Source organism: Chrysemys picta, chromosome 10, assembly GCF_011386835.1.
Source record: "Chrysemys picta bellii isolate R12L10 chromosome 10, ASM1138683v2, whole genome shotgun sequence".
In the NCBI taxonomy this organism is placed as follows: Eukaryota; Metazoa; Chordata; order Testudines; family Emydidae; genus Chrysemys; species Chrysemys picta.
Genome location: NC_088800.1, coordinates 62702829 through 62721431, shown reverse-complemented (window position 1 = coordinate 62721431; position 18603 = coordinate 62702829). Strand labels below are relative to the sequence as shown.

At 40.8% G+C, this 18603-nt stretch overlaps 1 protein-coding gene across 7 annotated transcripts in view; it reads right to left on the bottom strand.

Moving 5' to 3' along the window:
* The window catches only part of ABAT (4-aminobutyrate aminotransferase), a 175484-nt gene that overhangs the window by 49913 nt on the left and 106968 nt on the right, over positions 1 to 18603 (bottom strand). For all 7 annotated transcript variants that reach the window (XM_065559926.1, XM_065559925.1, XM_005295249.5 and 4 more), the window contains one exon: positions 16191 to 16308. In XM_065559926.1, coding sequence (XP_065415998.1) covers positions 16191 to 16308 — 118 coding nt within the window. The remainder of the gene's footprint in view (positions 1 to 16190; positions 16309 to 18603) is intronic.

Genomic DNA, 18603 nt, shown 5'->3' with positions numbered 1-18603 from the left:
ATTTCCAACATAATTGAAAATTACAGGAAGTTACATGAAAGTTTGCCCTCACTAGACATGCCAAACTCGTGGAAAAAAATGCGGAAATTGGGTTTGTTTTTGGCTTAGGTGGCTTGTGAGTTGCTTGTTGGCTAGTTTTTGGCTTGTAACTTGTTGCTTGTTTGGCTTGTAGCTTGATGCTTCTTTTTTTTTTTGATCGGCTCCTGGCAAGCCAGGGTAACAGCGGGCCCACCACAATCCCAGACTGCTCACAAGCTGGATCTAGTCACATAGAGTGTTAGGGTTCTTAGGGATTGGCTAGTTTTGGCCTTGTTTTGAAATGGGATTAGCTTGATTTTTGGCTTATTGTGAAAGTTGGGATGCTTATTTCCCGTGTGAAAGTTGGCAACTGTGGTCCTCACCAGCTTTTTAGATGGAAAAGATTCAGGAAAGCATCAGATCTTTAGAAGTTAATCTGAAAAGAACCCCCCTGACTCTTTTGAGAACTGAACTTCCCTAATAGGACACCACAGTTCCATATTCTCACAATCAAGAATGCAGATCTAATAATAAATAATAATAATAGGACAAGTAATTAGAAGTGGAAACAATTAATACATTTGTCTTCAAGCCATCTGACACTCACTCAGTTATTGGTCTGACATCTGGGAACACTGGCATTCAGATGAATTTTCAAATAAATTGCTGACAGTAAAAATCAACTGAACCCAGCGTTTTCTTTACCTTTAGCCCAGACTGGAACTTTGAGTCCTTTTTAATATATTTTTAATAACAACCCTCATCAAAGACCAAGATCAAATCTTGGGCTATCTGTTTCAACAATCAATACTTAAACTTCTGCATTCATATTTCTCTTCCCTACTGCAACATCTTCAAGAGAATACATTAAAATTTTAAGACCCAACTCTTTGATAAAACCTGGAAATGCTAAATATGAAACAACTCTCATATGGCACATGGTTCATTTGTTACAAAGCAACATGTCTGAAGGTAGCATTAGACAGAAGTCAAGCAATGCTAACTGCTGTAGGTTGGGCCCCAGGAATTTCTCTGAACTTGGAGAGAAGTCATGATCAAATTTTGTTTCAGAATAATAATAAAAAAGGATCCATAATCTGGGCCTCAACCCACAGTTGAGAACCCCTGTCCTAGTCACACCTTCTCAAGGCTTAACTTTTTCTTGAACATCCTTCCCACTCTATACATCAAACACTGCAGTGCTCCACCACCTAACACCTAAATGCATCTTTTCAATCATGATGACCAATACCATGCACATTGGACTAAATTCTGATCTCAGTTACACTGATGTAAATGCAGAGTAATGTCAATTAGGTCAATAGAATGACTCAGTTCACACCAGTATAATGGAGATCAGAATCTGGCCTTATATTTCAAAGGAGTCCTAATAAAGACACTACATAGGGACACCATTATTTTCTTGAATTAAGTTGCTCTGAAAATACTGCCCATCTCCTGTTCTCCTCTCTGCATGTAGTTCCTTTTATACTAATTTCTCCTTATCTCTGTTCCAGCTATACAGTACAACATCCTTCACTTGTCACTGATTCTACAGAAGATAATTATCTTTCAAAGAAAAATCTGGCAGCTAGGAGTATCAAGGAGGAAAAACCAACTTCCTAACACCCTAGTTTTAAGTACCAAACACATCATACTACATTCTTCCACAGTTAATCATCACACATTTCTCAAACGCAAGAAAAAGGAAAAGGGAAAACTACATTAGAAACGCCCCCACCAACCCACATACTAATGAAAACATCTCCCTAACTAGCTCTAGTATAAAATTACATAACCACAAGTGGCAACTATGTACCTAACTGAAAGACATCTGCCCAGTGTTCTGATACACTAAACAATAGCTCTGACTGTTCCAAATGCATGGCCTTTCATAGACTCATAGACTCTAAGGTCAGAAGGGACCATTATGATCATCTAGTCTGACCTCCCGCATGATGCAGGCCACAAAAGCTGACCCACCCACTCCTGGAAGAATTCTCTCCCTTGACTCAGCTGTTGAAGTCCCCAAATCATGATTTAAAGACTTCAAATCGCTGAGAATCCTCCAGCAAGCAACCCCTGCCCCATGCTGCGGAGGAAGGCGAAAAACCTCCAGGGCCTCTGCCAATCTACCCTGGAGGAAAATTCCTTCCCGACCCCAAATATGGCGATCAGCTGAACCCCGAGCATGCGGGCAAGATTCTCTAGCCAGACCCTCTGGAAAAAGTTCTCTGTAGTACTTTTAATATCCCATCATTGACCATTGTTACTAATTACCAGCGATAGCACGTTATTGACCTATTGACTAAAATCACTTTATCCCATCAAACCATCCCCTCCATAAACTTATCAAGCTTAATCTTAAAGCCAGAGAGGTCTTTTGCCCCCACTGTTTCCCTCGGAAGGCTGTTCCAAAACTTCACCCCTCTGATGGTTAGAAACCTTCGTCTAATTTCAAGCCTAAACTTCCCGAGGGCCAGTTTATATCCATTTGTTCTCGTGTCCACATTAGTACTGAGCTGAAATAATTCCTCTCCCTCCCTGCGATTTATCCCTCTGATATATTTAAAGAGAGCAATCATATCCCCCCTCAGCCTTCTTTTGGTTAAGGTAAACAAACCGAGCTCATAGAGTCTCCTTTCACATGACAGATTTTCCATTCCTCGGATCATCCTAGTGGCCCTTCTTTGTACCCGTTCCAGTTTGATTTCATCCTTTTTAAACATGGGAGACCAGAACTGCACACAGTACTCCAAATGAGGTCTCACCAGTGCCTTGTATAACGGAACCAGCACCTCCTTATCCCTACTAGAAATACCTCGCCTAATGCATCCCAAGACCGCATTAGCTTTTTTCACGGCCACGTCACATTGCCGACTCATAGTCATCCTGCGATCAACCAGGACTCCGAGGTCCTTCTCCTCTTCCGTTACTTCCAACTGATGCGTCCCCAGCTTATAACTAAAATTCTTGTTAGTCATCCCTAAATGCATAACCTTACACTTCTCACTATTAAATTTCATCCTATTACTATTATTCCAGTTTACCGAGAATGCCCTCATACTATGGCTACAGGGATGTTAACCCCAGGAACCAACAGCAAGAAAGACTCTCCAGATCTTGAAGTCTGTGATTGGATATGGTTTTAAATAACTCCACCTCAAGCTATTACAGGGCTTTACAGATTGTACTTGTGACGGGTTCGGTCACAGAGACCCCCTTGGGACTATCACTTGATGTGCTGAAATCAGCTCTGAGCCCCGTTTCCCCTGCCAGTTTGGGACTTTCAGAACCCCGTCTTGTTGAGCCAGACACTCTAGCCTGCTGCAACACAGACCCAGGGTCTGGTCCATACCCCAAAAGCTGCAGACTTAACTGAAAACAGCTTAGCAGGTTATCTGTCTCCAGCACCCAGACACCCAGTTCCCAATGGGATCCAAACCCCAAATAAATCCGTTTTACTCTGTATAAAGCTTATACAGGGTAAACTCAAATTGTCCACCCTCTATAACACTGATAGGCACAGCTGTTTGCTCCCCCAGGTACTTACTCTGGGTTTATTAATAAACAAAAGTGATTTTATTAAGTATAAAAAGTAGGATTTAAGTGGTTTCAAGTAATAACAGACAAAACAAAGTAAGTCACCAAGCAAAATAAAGCAAAAACATGCAAGGCTAAGCCTAATACATTAAGAAACTGATTACAGGTAATATCTTAACCTTAGAGATGTTCCAATAAGCTTCTTTCACAGACTAGACTCCTTTCTAGTCTCGGCCCAATCCTTTCCCCTGGTACAGTCCTTGTTAGTTCCAGCAGACATCTCAGGTGGTAAGCAGGGATTTCCTCATGACTGGCAGCCCCTTTTGTCCTGCTCCACCCCCTTTTATAGCTTTGGCACAAGGCGGGAATCTTTTGTCTCTCTGGGTCCCCACCCCTCCTTCTAAATGTAAAAGTACCAGATTTAAGATGGATTTCATTATCAGGTGACATGGTCACATGTCACTGTAAGACCCCTAGTCTCCATTCCCCATGGGCTGGCCCACACGTACACAGGAAGGCTTTCAAGTAACTAAGGCCCTTTACAACTGATTGTTTCTGAAGCACCCTTAATGGCCTCCACTTAATATGTTTACATCAGTGATACAAGTTCATATCTTATTCTCCTAACTCCAGATATAGAAATAATACATGCAGACAAATAGGATGAACACACTTAGTAGATTACAAGCTTTCTAATGACACCATACAAGGGGTATTTAGCATAAAGCATATTCCAGTTATGTCATTCATAAGCATATTTCCATTAAGCATATGGAGTGCAACGTTACAGTACTCACACACCTGCAAAAAGATAGCCAATGCAGAGCAGAAAGCAGATTGGGTTATGAATTCAATGTGGGTCACCAAACTCAAGAGAAGAACAGCTACATTCCATACTAGCTGAAGGTCTTGAGTCCTTGTTATGGGTAGCCCCAACCAGAGTGCATATAAATAATCTAGCCTGAGAGTCATAGGACCTTGATCAATGATGCATAGTCTGCTTTGAAGAGAAATGTTGCCAGCCATTAGTGACTACACCACCTATGGTAGCTACTTCCTATCTGTGAATCTACAACCTATAATGGATCCAATGTAACCTTGAACAGGTATCTATATTGGTAAAGGTCAGACACTCCTGCAGTCAAAGCTGTACTCTCAGCCTTAACCTGTTCATCAAAATGCTTTCCTTACCTATTAGCATCAATTTGTCTTAACTCAACTGAGCCCCAGCCAGTTCGCATGCACCCAGTCTCTTCCATTTGCTATCAGATGCTGTTCTTTCCCATTGTTTAAATTAGAAAAGATGTAGACCTGCAGCACTTATCACTGCAGACCAAAGTATGTTCCCTAAACAGGCACAGATATACACTGAACACAAGAGTCACAAAATGGAACCCCAAACACAACATCCTGGGGAAGAAAAAGCATCTATTACCTACTCTTTGAGCACTGCAGACAGAAGGAGCAAACCTTTGAAATACTATTCCATCAACAACAGTAAGTCACTGCACGAAAGAATCAAGCTTTGTGGTCAGTGGTAGCTTTAATGTATGTTGTATAACTTATGATTTTATTTTCTCTGTACTGAAACTTTAAATTCCTATGGTTCTGCCTGTCTGTAGAAGCATTTCTGTTCTCAGAGTTGCTGTGGCGTATTACAGCCGAGACCATGCACTCTCCTGGTTCCTTCTTGCTTTCCTTAAACTAAAACAAGAGAGTCTATTTGAGATTGAAAGAATATATTCTGCCCTTTTCACAGGGAAACATTACAGTATTGCAGGCTGCTGATAGGGTTACCTAAATCAAGGATGCTTAACTTATGCCCATCACTAGTCAATGGGACTACTCACATGCTTAAGAGTAAACAGACATGTAGATATATGCAGGACTGGGGCCTAGTATACCTATTTTAAAATCTGATTTTAAAATAAAATAAGACCCCGGCAGGAACCAGCATATTATTTTATACTCCCTCTCTTTGGTAATTTGGAAATCTCATTTTCCTTGGTATTGACAGAGTCTCACTTCATATTGATTTCATAACTAAGCACATCATGCCCCTAAATTCCTTGTTCCTAGTTTCATCACAACAGCCTATCTTTTCTTTCCAAGCACTGACACATTAGACTAACATGAGAGAGGATCAATTTTAAATACTGTTTTGAATATTTTGGTCTACAATGAGTAAAATCTCAACAGTATTTTAATTGTGTGTCATGCTAGCAGGAATCAGTTAAGATTATTATGAAGAAAGTAGATCTGGTTACTCAGACACAGACAACACAACTGAGTATGCATTAAGCAACAGAGGGTCCTGTGGCACCTTTAAGACTAACAGAAGTATTGGGAGCATAAGCTTTCATGAGTAAGAAGCTCACTTCTTCAGATGCAAGTCTTGCATCTGAAGAAGTGAGCTTCTTACCCACGAAAGCTTATGCTCCCAATACTTCTGTTAATCTTAAAGGTGCCACAGGACCCTCTGTTGCTTTTTACAGATTCAGACTAACACGGCTACCCCTCTGATACTTGAGTATGCATTGAATCTAACAGGGGAAGTATCGGGAGTATGTTGGCGGGAATGAAGTGATTAGCTGCTGCTGTTGAAAAACTACCTGCTGTATGGAAGACCTCCAGATTAAACCCTTGGAACGCGGACATTAACAGAGGCTACTATCCAAGATGCTTAGATACTAACTTTCATATTGCTTGTAAAAATGTGTAGATATGTTGCCTTTATTCAGATGCCCACTCCCCCTCCAAAGCACAAATTCAGCGTGTTCTCTCCCCATTCTCTTTCATTTTTCCATCCACACACAATGTCCATCCTAACTCATGCCATCCTCTTCTTATTCTCCATACCCCAACCTCTGCCATTCTGACCCCCTCCTCATGTTGTTCATTCTTCTCTCTCCTCTGGTACATCTTGTTGCTTTCCTACTCCGCATACAAATCGCAGACAAGTGAGGTGGAGCCCCTGAAGCCTGACTCTTTTCCCAAAGCAGGGCAGCTCCTACTAGGCTGCTGGATTTGTGGTCCCCCAAGCACTTCTGAGCAGGACTTGCATCCATGTGAGATTGATAACTCAGTTCCTCTTCTTGCCATTTAATCATTACATAAATATTATGAACAAAGAAAAAGTCCAAGAAGGAGAATATAATGGACATTTTAGGCTGGAATGGCGAAGAGGTGGCAGCCTGTTCCACTGCCAACAAGGGCACTTGGGTCAGCAGCTCAGGGCTTCCATTCTCCTACTTATGTCTATACTACATTTAGACACCCACGGCTGGCCCGGGCTCACAGGGCTAGGGCTAGGGCTAAGTGACTGTTTAATTGTGGTGCAGACGTTCAGGCTTGGACTGCAGCATGAGCTCTGGGACCTTCTCGCTAACCAATTCATCCTGTTGCTCAACCCCAGATCCAAAATGGATGACCCACTAGTTGTTTCCTTGTCTTCATGAAAAATTGTGCATGGGGGGTATGCCATAAATGCTCCAATTTCACCAACCCGCCAGGCAGAGGTGATAGCAACAAGAAATGCTGTTTTCATAGGTAAATGAACATAGGAGCATATTGCCATTGGTTCGAATAGAGGTCTAGTAAGAGAGTGTAGGAAGAGGCCAGGGTCCCAAGCCATATGGATCCCGTATGTGAGGGTAAAGATTTTGGAGGCCTTTTAGGAATCGTTCCATGAGAGGGTGGGTGAAGACGGAGTGGCCGTCTATCTCGTAGTGAAAGATCATGATGGCTGCCAAATGCACATGAATAGAGCTTGTGGATAACCCCAATTGCTTAAGTTGTAAAATATAGTCCAGGATAAGTGGTAATGGAGCACTCATTGCCTCGACCTGATTGGAGGCGCACCGGGATTGGAATCTAGTCCATTTGTGGAGGTAAGTATGTCGAGTCATAGCGCGCCTGCTATTAAACAGTACTTGTTTAACTGAGTACTTGTTTAACTGCTTCCAAACAGGTTATTTCCACATTCCAGAACCATGGAGCAGCCATGCTTTCAGGTGGAGCAGGTTGATTGGGATGGAGGATGCGACCTGCAACCTGTGAAAGGAGTCATGGAGTTGGATGGAGAGAGATCAGAGGGCATACCATCATGCAATTGAGGGAAGTATACCAGATCTGTTGTGGCTATGTCAGAGCTATAAGGATGACATGGGCTCTGTCCCCCAGGATCTTGTGGAGTACTCTGAACAGAAGGGGAAAGGGAGGAAAGGCACAGAGAAGCAGCACATCCCATGTGATGAGGAATGCATCTCCCAGAGCCTTGTTTTAGCTATTGGTATTTAGCAGGAAATAGTCCAGTGTCTTTAGTCTAAAGAGTCTTTCAAACTTCATTTCTTATCTCTCTGCACAGGAGGTTATTACTTCTCGGTCTTTGCTGATAAGGATGTTCTAGCCTGGCAGTCCATTACTAAATCTTGTGGCGTACAAAGTCTAACAGATCCATGCAAGGTTTATTGGATTTACTTGCAGAGAGATAAGTACAAAAGACTAGTGCTCTGACCCAAGTATTCACATTCATGCTGACTTTTCGACATAATTTTGCTCAAGTATCCTTTTCCAAAACATGAGATCTACAGCCTAGCTCCACCTGCATCTGCCACATGTCTAGCAGTACCTTTGTGCTCCTAGAGGCCAGTCATCTCTACTGACATTATGTTGTTTTTCATAGCAGATCTCCAACAAAGATCTATACAATTTATTAAATATATGTAGTTCAGGAAGCTTGCTGTTTCTGCACATTTTAAATCCATACCCTGAGCAGTTGTCAAGAATTAAACTATGGTTCCTTAATTGCAGGATTTTCACCATGCTCCCTAGGGAGCAAAACAAGTGGCTTTTGGAGCATGAGAGTTGGGCTCGTGGTAATCAGCTATGATTTCTGATACCCAAAGCAGATCCTGAGAGGTAGAGCTGTGCTGATCAGAGTAGAGAAAAGCCAGTTTGCACCATGTCATTGTATAAGAAAGCTGAAGGATGTAAAAAAGGCCAGGGGAATTGTTTGGAACAATTAACCTTTTTTTTTTTTTTTTTTTTTTTTTTACGATGCCTTGATTGCGGAGACACTGCCAATGGATTCTGACGTCTTACAACTTCATATGGACAGAGAGTGAGAATGGAGGAGAGGATTTTTCTAATAGAAAAGAGCCCACAGAATTTCTTTGGGATGTGTACACAGTTTTTGTACCACTTTACATTGGTTTAGAAACCACTAAAGTTAAAGCAATATGACCATTGAGCATGGGCGCGGTTATACCAGTATATAGGCATTAGTATCTACATAGCATGTTTCTGTAAATTTACAGAAACTGATATAGTTAATGACTTTGCTGCATTGCACGTAGGGGAAGATTGGTATAATTTTAAATGTTCATTTGTTGAAAATGTATGGTAATGCGGCAGGTTAATGCTGAAATACAAAAATCCTACTAGGGTCATTACAAAAAGGAGTTGGTGCCACTATCATCATACGTCTGTGGTATTGTGGCCACATTTTTAATCCACTGGCACAGTTAGTTCCTGCTTAAGAAAGGCCCAGAATAGGAACAATAGTGATTACTCGCATTACACCCAGCTCCAGCCTTTGATGTTAGGCTCTCCTTGCTTTTATATGCATCAAACACTCAAACTCACCAACTGCCTACAACAGATATGGAAGATACAGCATAGGAATATAACAGACAGATCAGATAGCTAAATCTCTCTTCCTCAAGCAGTCTTAAAAAGGTATTGAACTAAGGGCAATGGATGACGGAAGGGACTGGTAACAGGTTAGGGAGTCTTCTACACTTATGTCACTGGTTTGAACCAAGAAAATAAAGTCCAGAAGTCCTTTCTATCTGCTGGGGGTTTCACTGTATAGATGGAGGTAAGTTGGTGGGTTTCATTCCAAATCTAGTGTCACACTATATTAAGGTCACATTTATAAACAATTTATAGAGGGTTAATAAACTATTAATAGATGTTATAGACATGAGCAATATGTATTATAGATGGTTGTAATAACCTTCTGATGTGATTAGCAGCAACTTTATCTCTTGGATTCCATAACCACTCATTATGCATTTATTATGATGTCTATCAATCAGTTATTAACCCATTATAAACTATATATAAATGTACCCTAATATAAAGCATGCCCCCAGTTCTTAGTTCACACCTGTTCATATCGCAAAAGTCATGAAGTGCTAAGGATGGGATGGGTACAAATAGTGAACTGCCCCTAAAGATCATCTCTCTGATTCAGATTGGAGGCACACTGACAGAGCAATGTAATTGGGTACTACACTTTCACTGTCTGTGCTGTACTTGTTCTGCGAGTAGAGGATTTAAGTTTCTGATTCAGTCTATCTGGCATTAAATTCATTTAGCAGTTATAGTCTATCATCCTCATCAGCTGACAAGAGGATGGCCTATTACAATTCTGAGAAATTCATTACCTATCAGATAAAATCCTGGACTTTTTTCAGCTAGCTGCAGAGCTCCATTTTCGTCTTTCATTTCTTGAGTACTGCATTCTGAAAACTAAGTGAGACTTGCCAAAGTTCTGTTTTTCATGAACAGGAATGGGGGAAGGAAGAGCCAAACTTGACTAGCCGAAGAGCCTGGAAAATTTAATTCCAAGCCATAATTTTTGCTCACTGTTTTGACCCTTTTCTATCCTTGAAGCTCACCACTGAAAATTATGTAAAGTATTAGAATGGATATATCAAACATTCCCCCTCCTTCACCTTGGATGGGCATATCATCAAATCCCATTCATTTCCCATAAATCTACTTTTCCATGTTTTAACCCTGCCCCAAGAATATCACCCAAAGTTGACAGCACTTCATCTCTGTAGACAGCATGCAACCAATTAACCCATTCCTCCCCATTTCTCATTAGACAGCTACAGTGTGATAACAGAGATGTTCATCTAAATCACTTCTGGGTAACAATGTAGTTCAACAAACATACTCACTTTTTTTACAACGAACTGGGAAAGGATTTTTCTAATTTACACTTTGGGGAAGAATTATTACTTGTTTTTTCAGATGTGTAGATGGGATGAAGTTTACCACAAAGAAGAAGAGAAAGAGAAAAATGGAGGGAAGAATTTGACTTAATACAATATAGTGACCTAAGCTACCATATACTGTTGAAAAATCCAACCCACTTGCTCTGTGCCAGAAGAGGATGCTAGCAATGGGGTGTTAACAATGTACAGCAATGGGCAAGTAACGTTGTCTACTTAAATCATTTCGCCTGTTACGGAAGTTTCTTCTCCATTGACTAAGCAAGACCAGCATTTCTCATCTTATTTGTTCATTTTATTTTAGATTTCATGTGAAAAGGAGTTTGAGTTGTCAGGTATTTTTCATTATTAAGTTAGAGTTTTTTGAGATCTTGTACCAAAGGTGATTTTATCCTAACAGATTTGTTTTCTAATCGGAATAATTTGTGTTTCAAATATTAAGCCATCTCCTTTTGCAAATTCCTGACAGGCATCTCAGAACTGATAATGCTCCCATTACTGTGGCAACTACATGCAAAATACGGTGAAGACTAGAACAACTTTAAAAGATCATTAGTGATTAGTACACGATTTGAGAAACAAATTTCTTAAAGGATCTGGACTACATACACCCAGACATATCTTTCATGAATGCCATCACCTGACTCCAGTAATAAGAACATGAGAACAGCCATTCTGAGTCAGACCAAAGGTCCATCTAGCCCAGAATCCGGTCTTCCGACAGTGGCCAATTCCAGGTGCCCCAGAAGGAATGAACAGAACAGGTAATCATCAAGTGATCCATCCCGTGATCGCCCATTCCCAGCTTCTGGCAAATAGAGGTTAGGGACACCATCCCTGCCCATCTTGGCTAATAGCCATTGATGGACCTATCTTCCATGAATTGATCTAGTTCTTTTTTGAAGCCTGTTACGGTCTTGGCCTTCACAACATCCTCTGGCAAGGCGTTCCAAAGGTTGACTGCGTGTTATGTGAAAAAATTACTTCCTTTTGTTTGTTTTAAACCTGCTGCCTTTTAATTTCATTTGGTGGCCCCTAGTTCTTGTGTTCGGAGAAGTAACACTTCCTTATTTACTTTCTCCACACCAGTCATGATTTTATAGACCTCTACCATATCCCCCTTGGTCTTATTAATCTCTCCGCATATGGCAGCCGTTCCCATATCCCTAATAATTTTTGTTGCCCTTTTCTGAACCTTTTCCAAGTCCAATATATCTTTTTTTGAGATAGGGCAACCACATCTGTATGCAGTATTCAAGATGTGGACGTACCATGGATTTATATAGAGGCAATATTATATTTTCTGTCTTATTATCTATCCTTTTCTTAAGGATTCCCAATAAGCATGGCATATGTGCTCTAGACATATATTTCAAATATAAGCATACAATATACATACACAATAAATATATACATATATACAGTAACAAGTTTTTGCACATCTACACACACCCCAAGTTAAAAGAACACTAAGGCTGTAAAGTCATGCACTTTAAAGTTAGCATTAATTCTGGCATTTCCTATCTACAACCTCAATTTGGCCCCCTTGTGTGTTTGAATTATGATACAATTTTTAATTACATAATCACACACTATTTTTTCCCCAGGACCCCTGTCTCATGTGGCAATTTTGTGATGTAGATGAATGGGAGGCTAGGATAATACCAAACTCATTTTCATTTCTAGAAATCCAGGGTAAAATCCATTTAGATTAGATGTAGTTAGTGCACACACAGTGTCCCCTAAAACCACTGTTATTTACACATTAGAGCCAACCAAATTGGTTTCCCAAAAGCGGCCTCAGAGAGAAAGCACAGCAATTGTATTAATGGGAATAAGGTGCAAGTAGTGAGGAGTTCTGGAATACTTATACATTTATTAAGGTGCAATGTGAAAAGCATGTTATCTGACAATATAATTGCAAAAAGATTAATGCAAAGATTTATGACTTTACAAATGCTGCAATGACTGTAACATTGCTAAATTATGGATTAAGAGAAAATATGTGGTGATGACTGAATTATCACAATTTCTACATAGGGTATATCTCCTATAACTTTCTAATTAGCCCCATAACTTTTTGCTGGTGTTCTTCCAACAGAAACATTTCCTTAAACAAGTCAGAAGTAACATGTATACAGCACAAGTACACCAATCAGTCTGTGGTCATAAATCTGCATTCTTTGCAATTGTGCTTAGATCACTGCCTGATTTTCCTTTCCACTGAAATATTTCTCAAAAGTTAACCCAGTTTTCCAGAATCTGACAACTCCATCCTTCAGTCCCTTGACCATCAATCTGCCTGCTACCATAATTTTAAATCAGCACTATAGCCTAATCTTTTATCCAGTTTTATCATATTAGATTCCACAACTGGTTCTTTGCTTCCTTTTCCAATTCTTTGTGGATTGAAATACAAACTTAAACTCCAAAGGAACCATACATTTTCACTTACAAAAACCAAGAAAGATTTATACAAGTCCAATCAAATTAATGCAGCCTATGCATCTCAAAGCTACATATTTGGACTGTTTTCAAAAGAGGCTATGAAATGGCAAACTTTTAAATTAAGTGTTTTGACAACAATGCTTAGCTCTTATATGGTGCTTTCCATTTTCTACAATCTTTACAAACATTAAACGGAAATGCTATCTGCTATTTCAGTCCCAGTTCAGGTCAGCAATGTTAAATGGACCAGCAGCCACAGAAGATGAAAGTGGTGTTAAAATACTTTGCATCCAAAGTGGGCAGCACAGTATGGGGAGAAGGTGACCAGCCCTCGGTGGAGAAAGAAGTGATTTGGGACTATTTAGAAAAACTGTACGAGCACAAGTCCATGGAGCCGGATGCGCTGCATCCGACGGTGCTAAAGGAGTTGGCGGATGTGATTGCGGAGCCATTGGCCATTATCTTTAAAAACTCATGGCAATCGGGGGAGGTCCCGGATGACTGGAAAAAGGCTAATGTAGTGCCCATCTTTAAAAAAGAGAAGGAAGAGGATCCAGGGAACTACAGGCCAGTCAGCCTCACCTCAGTCCCTGGAAAAATCATGGAGCAGGTCCTCAAGGAATCAATTCTGAAGCACTTAGAGGAGAGGAAAGTGATCAGGAACAGTCAGCATGGATTCACCAAGGGCAAGTTATGCCTGACTAACCTAATTGCCTTCTATGAGGAGATAACTGGCTCCGTGGATGAGGGGAAAGCAGTGGATGTGTTATTCCTTGACTTTAGCAAAGCTTTTGATATGGTCTCCCACAGAATTCTTGCCAGCAAGTTAAAGAAGTATGGGTTGGATGAATGGACTATAAGGTGGATAGAAAGCTGGCTAGATCATCGGGCTCAACGGGTAGTGATCAATAGCTCCATGTCTAGTTGGCAGCCGGTTTCAAGCGGAGTGCCCCAAGGGTCGGTCCTGGGGCCGGTTTTGTTCAATATCTTCATTAATGATCTGGAGGATGGCGTGGACTGCACTCTCAGCAAGTTTGCAGATGACACTAAACTGGGAGGAGTGGTAGATACGCTGGAGGGTAGGGATAGGATACAGAGGGACCTAGACCAATTAGAGGATTGGGCCAAAAGAAACCTGATGAGGTTCAACAAGGACAAGTGCAGAGTCCTGCACTTAGGAGGAAGAATCACATTCACTGTTACAGACTAGGGACCGAGTGGCTAGGCTGCAGTTCTGCAGAAAAGGACCTAGGGGTTACGGTGGACGAGAAGTTGGATATGAGTCAACAGTGTGCCCTTGTTGCCAAGAAGGCTAACGGCATTTTGGGCTGTATAAGTAGGGGCATTGCCAGCAGATCGAGGGACGTGATCGTTTCCCTCTATTCGACATTGGTGAGGCCTCACCTGGAGTACTGTGTCCAGTTTTGGGCCCCACACTACAAGAAGGATGTGGAAAAATTGGAAAGAGTCCAGCGGAGGGCAACAAAAATGATAAGGGGGCTGGAGCACATGAGTTATGAGGAGAGTCTGAGGGAACTGGGATTGTTTAGTCTGCAGAAGAGAAGAATGAGGGGGGATTTGATTGCTGCTTTCAACTACCTGAAAGGGGGTTCCAAAGAGGATGGATCTAGACTGTTCTCAGTGGTACCAGAAGACAGAACAAGGAGTAATGGTCTCAAGTTGCAGTGGGCGAGGTTTAGATTGGATATTAGGAAAAACTTTTTCACTAGGAGGGTGGTGAAGCACTGGAATGGGTTACCTAGGGAGGTGGTGGAATCTCCTTCCTTAGAGGTTTTTAAGGTCAGGCTTGACAAAGCCCTAGCTGGGATGATTTAGTTGGGGTTGGTCCTCCTTTGAGCAGGGGGTTGGACTAGATGACCTCCTGAGGTCCCTTCCAACCCTGATATTCTATGATTCTATGAAAAGAACCTTTATTTTAGTGAATTTAGATGAAAGGTGTCAACTTGACAGCCTAGATAGCAAACTCTTCCATCCACTGTATAACGCAGTAGGGGTACAGCAAGCTTTCCCTGACTTCCCATCAATGTGCCATACTACTGGCTCAGATGTATCACCTCTAGAATGGGAGTGAGGTTCAGTTCCCATTTCCATTTAGCCTCTCTGCTGAGAGTGTCGACAGAAGGACAGTTAGAGGTAGTTTTTCCAATGTAGACACCTGTCCTCTGGGACCTGGGTCAAGATCAGCAACCAGTTGGCATATGCTAACAACTTTGGTTAATGCATCTGACCTTTCAAACTAGAGGGTAAATACTTCCTCTTCTATTCTAAACTTCCAGACTCACTCCCCAGGTGACCTTTTACAAAAGTATGTTAGGGACCAAAACAGCAAGAGAAAGTAGTCATGAACCTGAATTCTGGGCAATACAAGACTTGATTTAAACTACATTGTTTGGTTTAATTTTGGATTCTTTCAAGTCTAATGATGTGCAAACGTATCTAGCAAGTCCATATAGGATGACCTAGCTTAAATACTTTAGAATTAAATTGTTTCAATTGCTGTGATCAACATAAACAATGTACAAAGTGGGCTAGCACTGGTGAGGTATATGATAACACCAAGGGAACTCTGCAGGGCTAGCCCCACAGTATGTGAATAATGTATTTCATCACACAGACTCATACGGAACTAGAGAAAATGGATTTCAGAAGCAACATGTTTGGTATCTACAGAAGAGAGAAGTGAGGATAAGAATGCCTTCAAATGAATGTGTTTTGTCTGCAGTTGGGAAGAGGTCGAGTGGGCGGACAGTCTGTCTCAGAAGGACAGCTGTGTCTAAGGCAATATGCTTGGTCAAATATTGCATTTAGGCCATTAAATTTAATAAGGAACTTGTTTTAAAAGTTATAGAACCCTCCACCACCCGTGATTCAATCCAAGATTAATACTATGGCTCCTTCTAGGTCCCAATATATGCTTCAAGTGAGCCATGTGTATTGAATCCTAAAGCAGATCCTCCAGCTATATAGAGATGCAGTTATGGAATACAGAGCAGTGAAGCACTGTGACTGCAATAAGGCATACATGGTGTCAGCTATTTCACTGTTTAATGAATCAGCTTCTCCAGCAGAGATTGAGAGAGAAAGGAGCAGTTCCATAGCAAATCAAGAGCTTTAGCGCAATCTGGCTCTTACCTATTGGGATGGATGAAATCTGAGAGTAGAGATCCAGCATGCGGTTGCCATCTACGTCTACAAGGTAGTTCCCTCGGCTCTCTTGATAATTGCAAAAAAAGTGCACGGCTTCTGCATTCTTACAGGAAAAAAAATAAACCAATAAATCTAGCATGTGGCAGAATATTCAGTTCAATCTGGAGATAGTAAGTGGGGGACATATATAGCAAAACCTTTTAAAAATATCTATTGATAAAATACAAATATACACATCTCTGTTGTATGGGAATTAAGTTTACTGTAGCCTCTTACAAAAAATGGATTTTAATAAGAATTGCAATAGGGACACAGGAGGGAACAGAATGCAGTACAGTATTTCACACTTCCTCATCTAAGGCTCTCAAGGTGTTTTACAAGCATCAGTGAATTAAATGAAGATAATGATTTGCCCAAGATCAAATACTGAGTCAGTAGCAGAATAGAGAATAAAACACAATATTCCTGACTCAATCTGTTCCTCTAATAAGCCACACACACACTATGTGTGTGGGGGGGAAGGCCTTGCATGGACCAGTTGGTGAATAAAGTCGAACAACTGCAAGGGTGCGGTTTCTGCACATAAATCAAGTGTGCACATTGCAGAATTGCTCTTTTGGTCAAGGAAATATATACTTATATTGACATACTTTTAAGCTCAAAGATTCCTATACTCATATCCTCTGCTTAATAGCAATTAAAAAATCACCACATTCAGTAGGAATCCCTAAAGAGGTAAATAATAAACAATAGGGCACACTGACTTCACAGGTTTCAGAGTAACAGCCGTGTTAGTCTGTATCCGCAAAAAGAAGAACAGGAGTACTTGTGGCACCTTAGAGACTAACAAATTTATTAGAGCATAAGCTTTCGTGGACTACAGCCCACTTCTTCGGATGCATATAGAATGGAACATATATTGAGGAGATATATATACACACATACAGAGAGCATAAACAGGTGGGAGTTGTCTTACCAACTCTGAGAGGCCAATTAATTAAGAGAAAAAAAACTTTTGAAGTGGTAATCAAGCTAGCCCAGTACAGACAGTTTGATAATAAGTGTGAGAGTACTTACAAGGGGAGATAGAGTCAATGTTTGTAATGGCTCAGCCATTCCCAGTCCTTACTCCGGTTTGAATAAGGACTGGGAATGGCTGAGCCATTACAAACATTGACTCTATCTCCCCTTGTAAGTACTCTCACACTTATTATCAAACTGTCTGTACTGGGCTAGCTTGATTACCACTTCAAAATTTTTTTTTCTCTTAATTAATTGGCCTCTCAGAGTTGGTAAGACAACTCCCACCTGTTTATGCTCTCTGTATGTGTGTATATATATCTCCTCAATATATGTTCCATTCTATATGCATTCGAAGAAGTGGGCTGTAGTCCACGAAAGCTTATGCTCTAATAAATTTGTTAGTCTCTAAGGTGCCACAAGTACTCCTGTTCTTCTTTTTACTGACTTCACAAAACATTTCAGAATTTAAAAATTGTTATAGAGTTATTTTCTATTAAACATTGTACAATAATTTAACCATAAAATACTACGGTCACAATTAAGGGCAATTGCACCTGTATTCCCCCTTCAGTGGCCCGATTCCCTGTGTTACTCCCAGCAATGATAGTCTGCCTAAACAAACCTGTTTACTTGCTTTTCAGAGACTGATAACAGACTGATTGCTACAGTTGTAAGTAACATACAGCTCTTTCTAAGCAAGCCTACTTTATTCTTAAGGTAAAAAGCATTACAAAGAAAACATAATAAAAAACAATAAAAGAACCTACACACATGTTAAGAAGCTAACCAGAGACCACCACAACTCTAACACGGGCTCAGGCAAGAGCAGTCTTTCAACACCCCACCCTCGTGTTTTCCTTGTGGTTATAAGTTGATGACTGCTTCAGCTCAGAACAAGCATACAGTTTTATAGGCCCCAGTAAGCCAAGTTCTTCCAATCCTTCCCTAAGGATGGGGCTTGCTGTGGACCAGAGTTCCTTTCCATTGGCTGTCAGTCTTTGGAGAAGTCAGTTTGAACTAGTATGTGTGTGTGGGGAGGGCGGGGGGGAAGAGAATGGCTTCAAAGGCTGATAATGGAGGAAGTATATTAGCATCCCCCTCCCTATTTGAAACAATACATACAATGCCACAGTGACACATACACAATTGCATTTGTAATACAGTTTACCCCAAAGGTATTAAGCCCAATTCAATAATGTTTAACTTTATTCAATAAAGTTTATCTTAATTCCATAAGTTTTGTTCAGGATATTATGGGATACTGTCAGTCTGTCTCAACTACTCCTAAATTAAATTTTTTTTTGCCTAGTTTTGCAGTATGAACCTAATGCTAGAAAATCTGATTTTAAAATGGAAATGCTGAGAGATTGGCAGC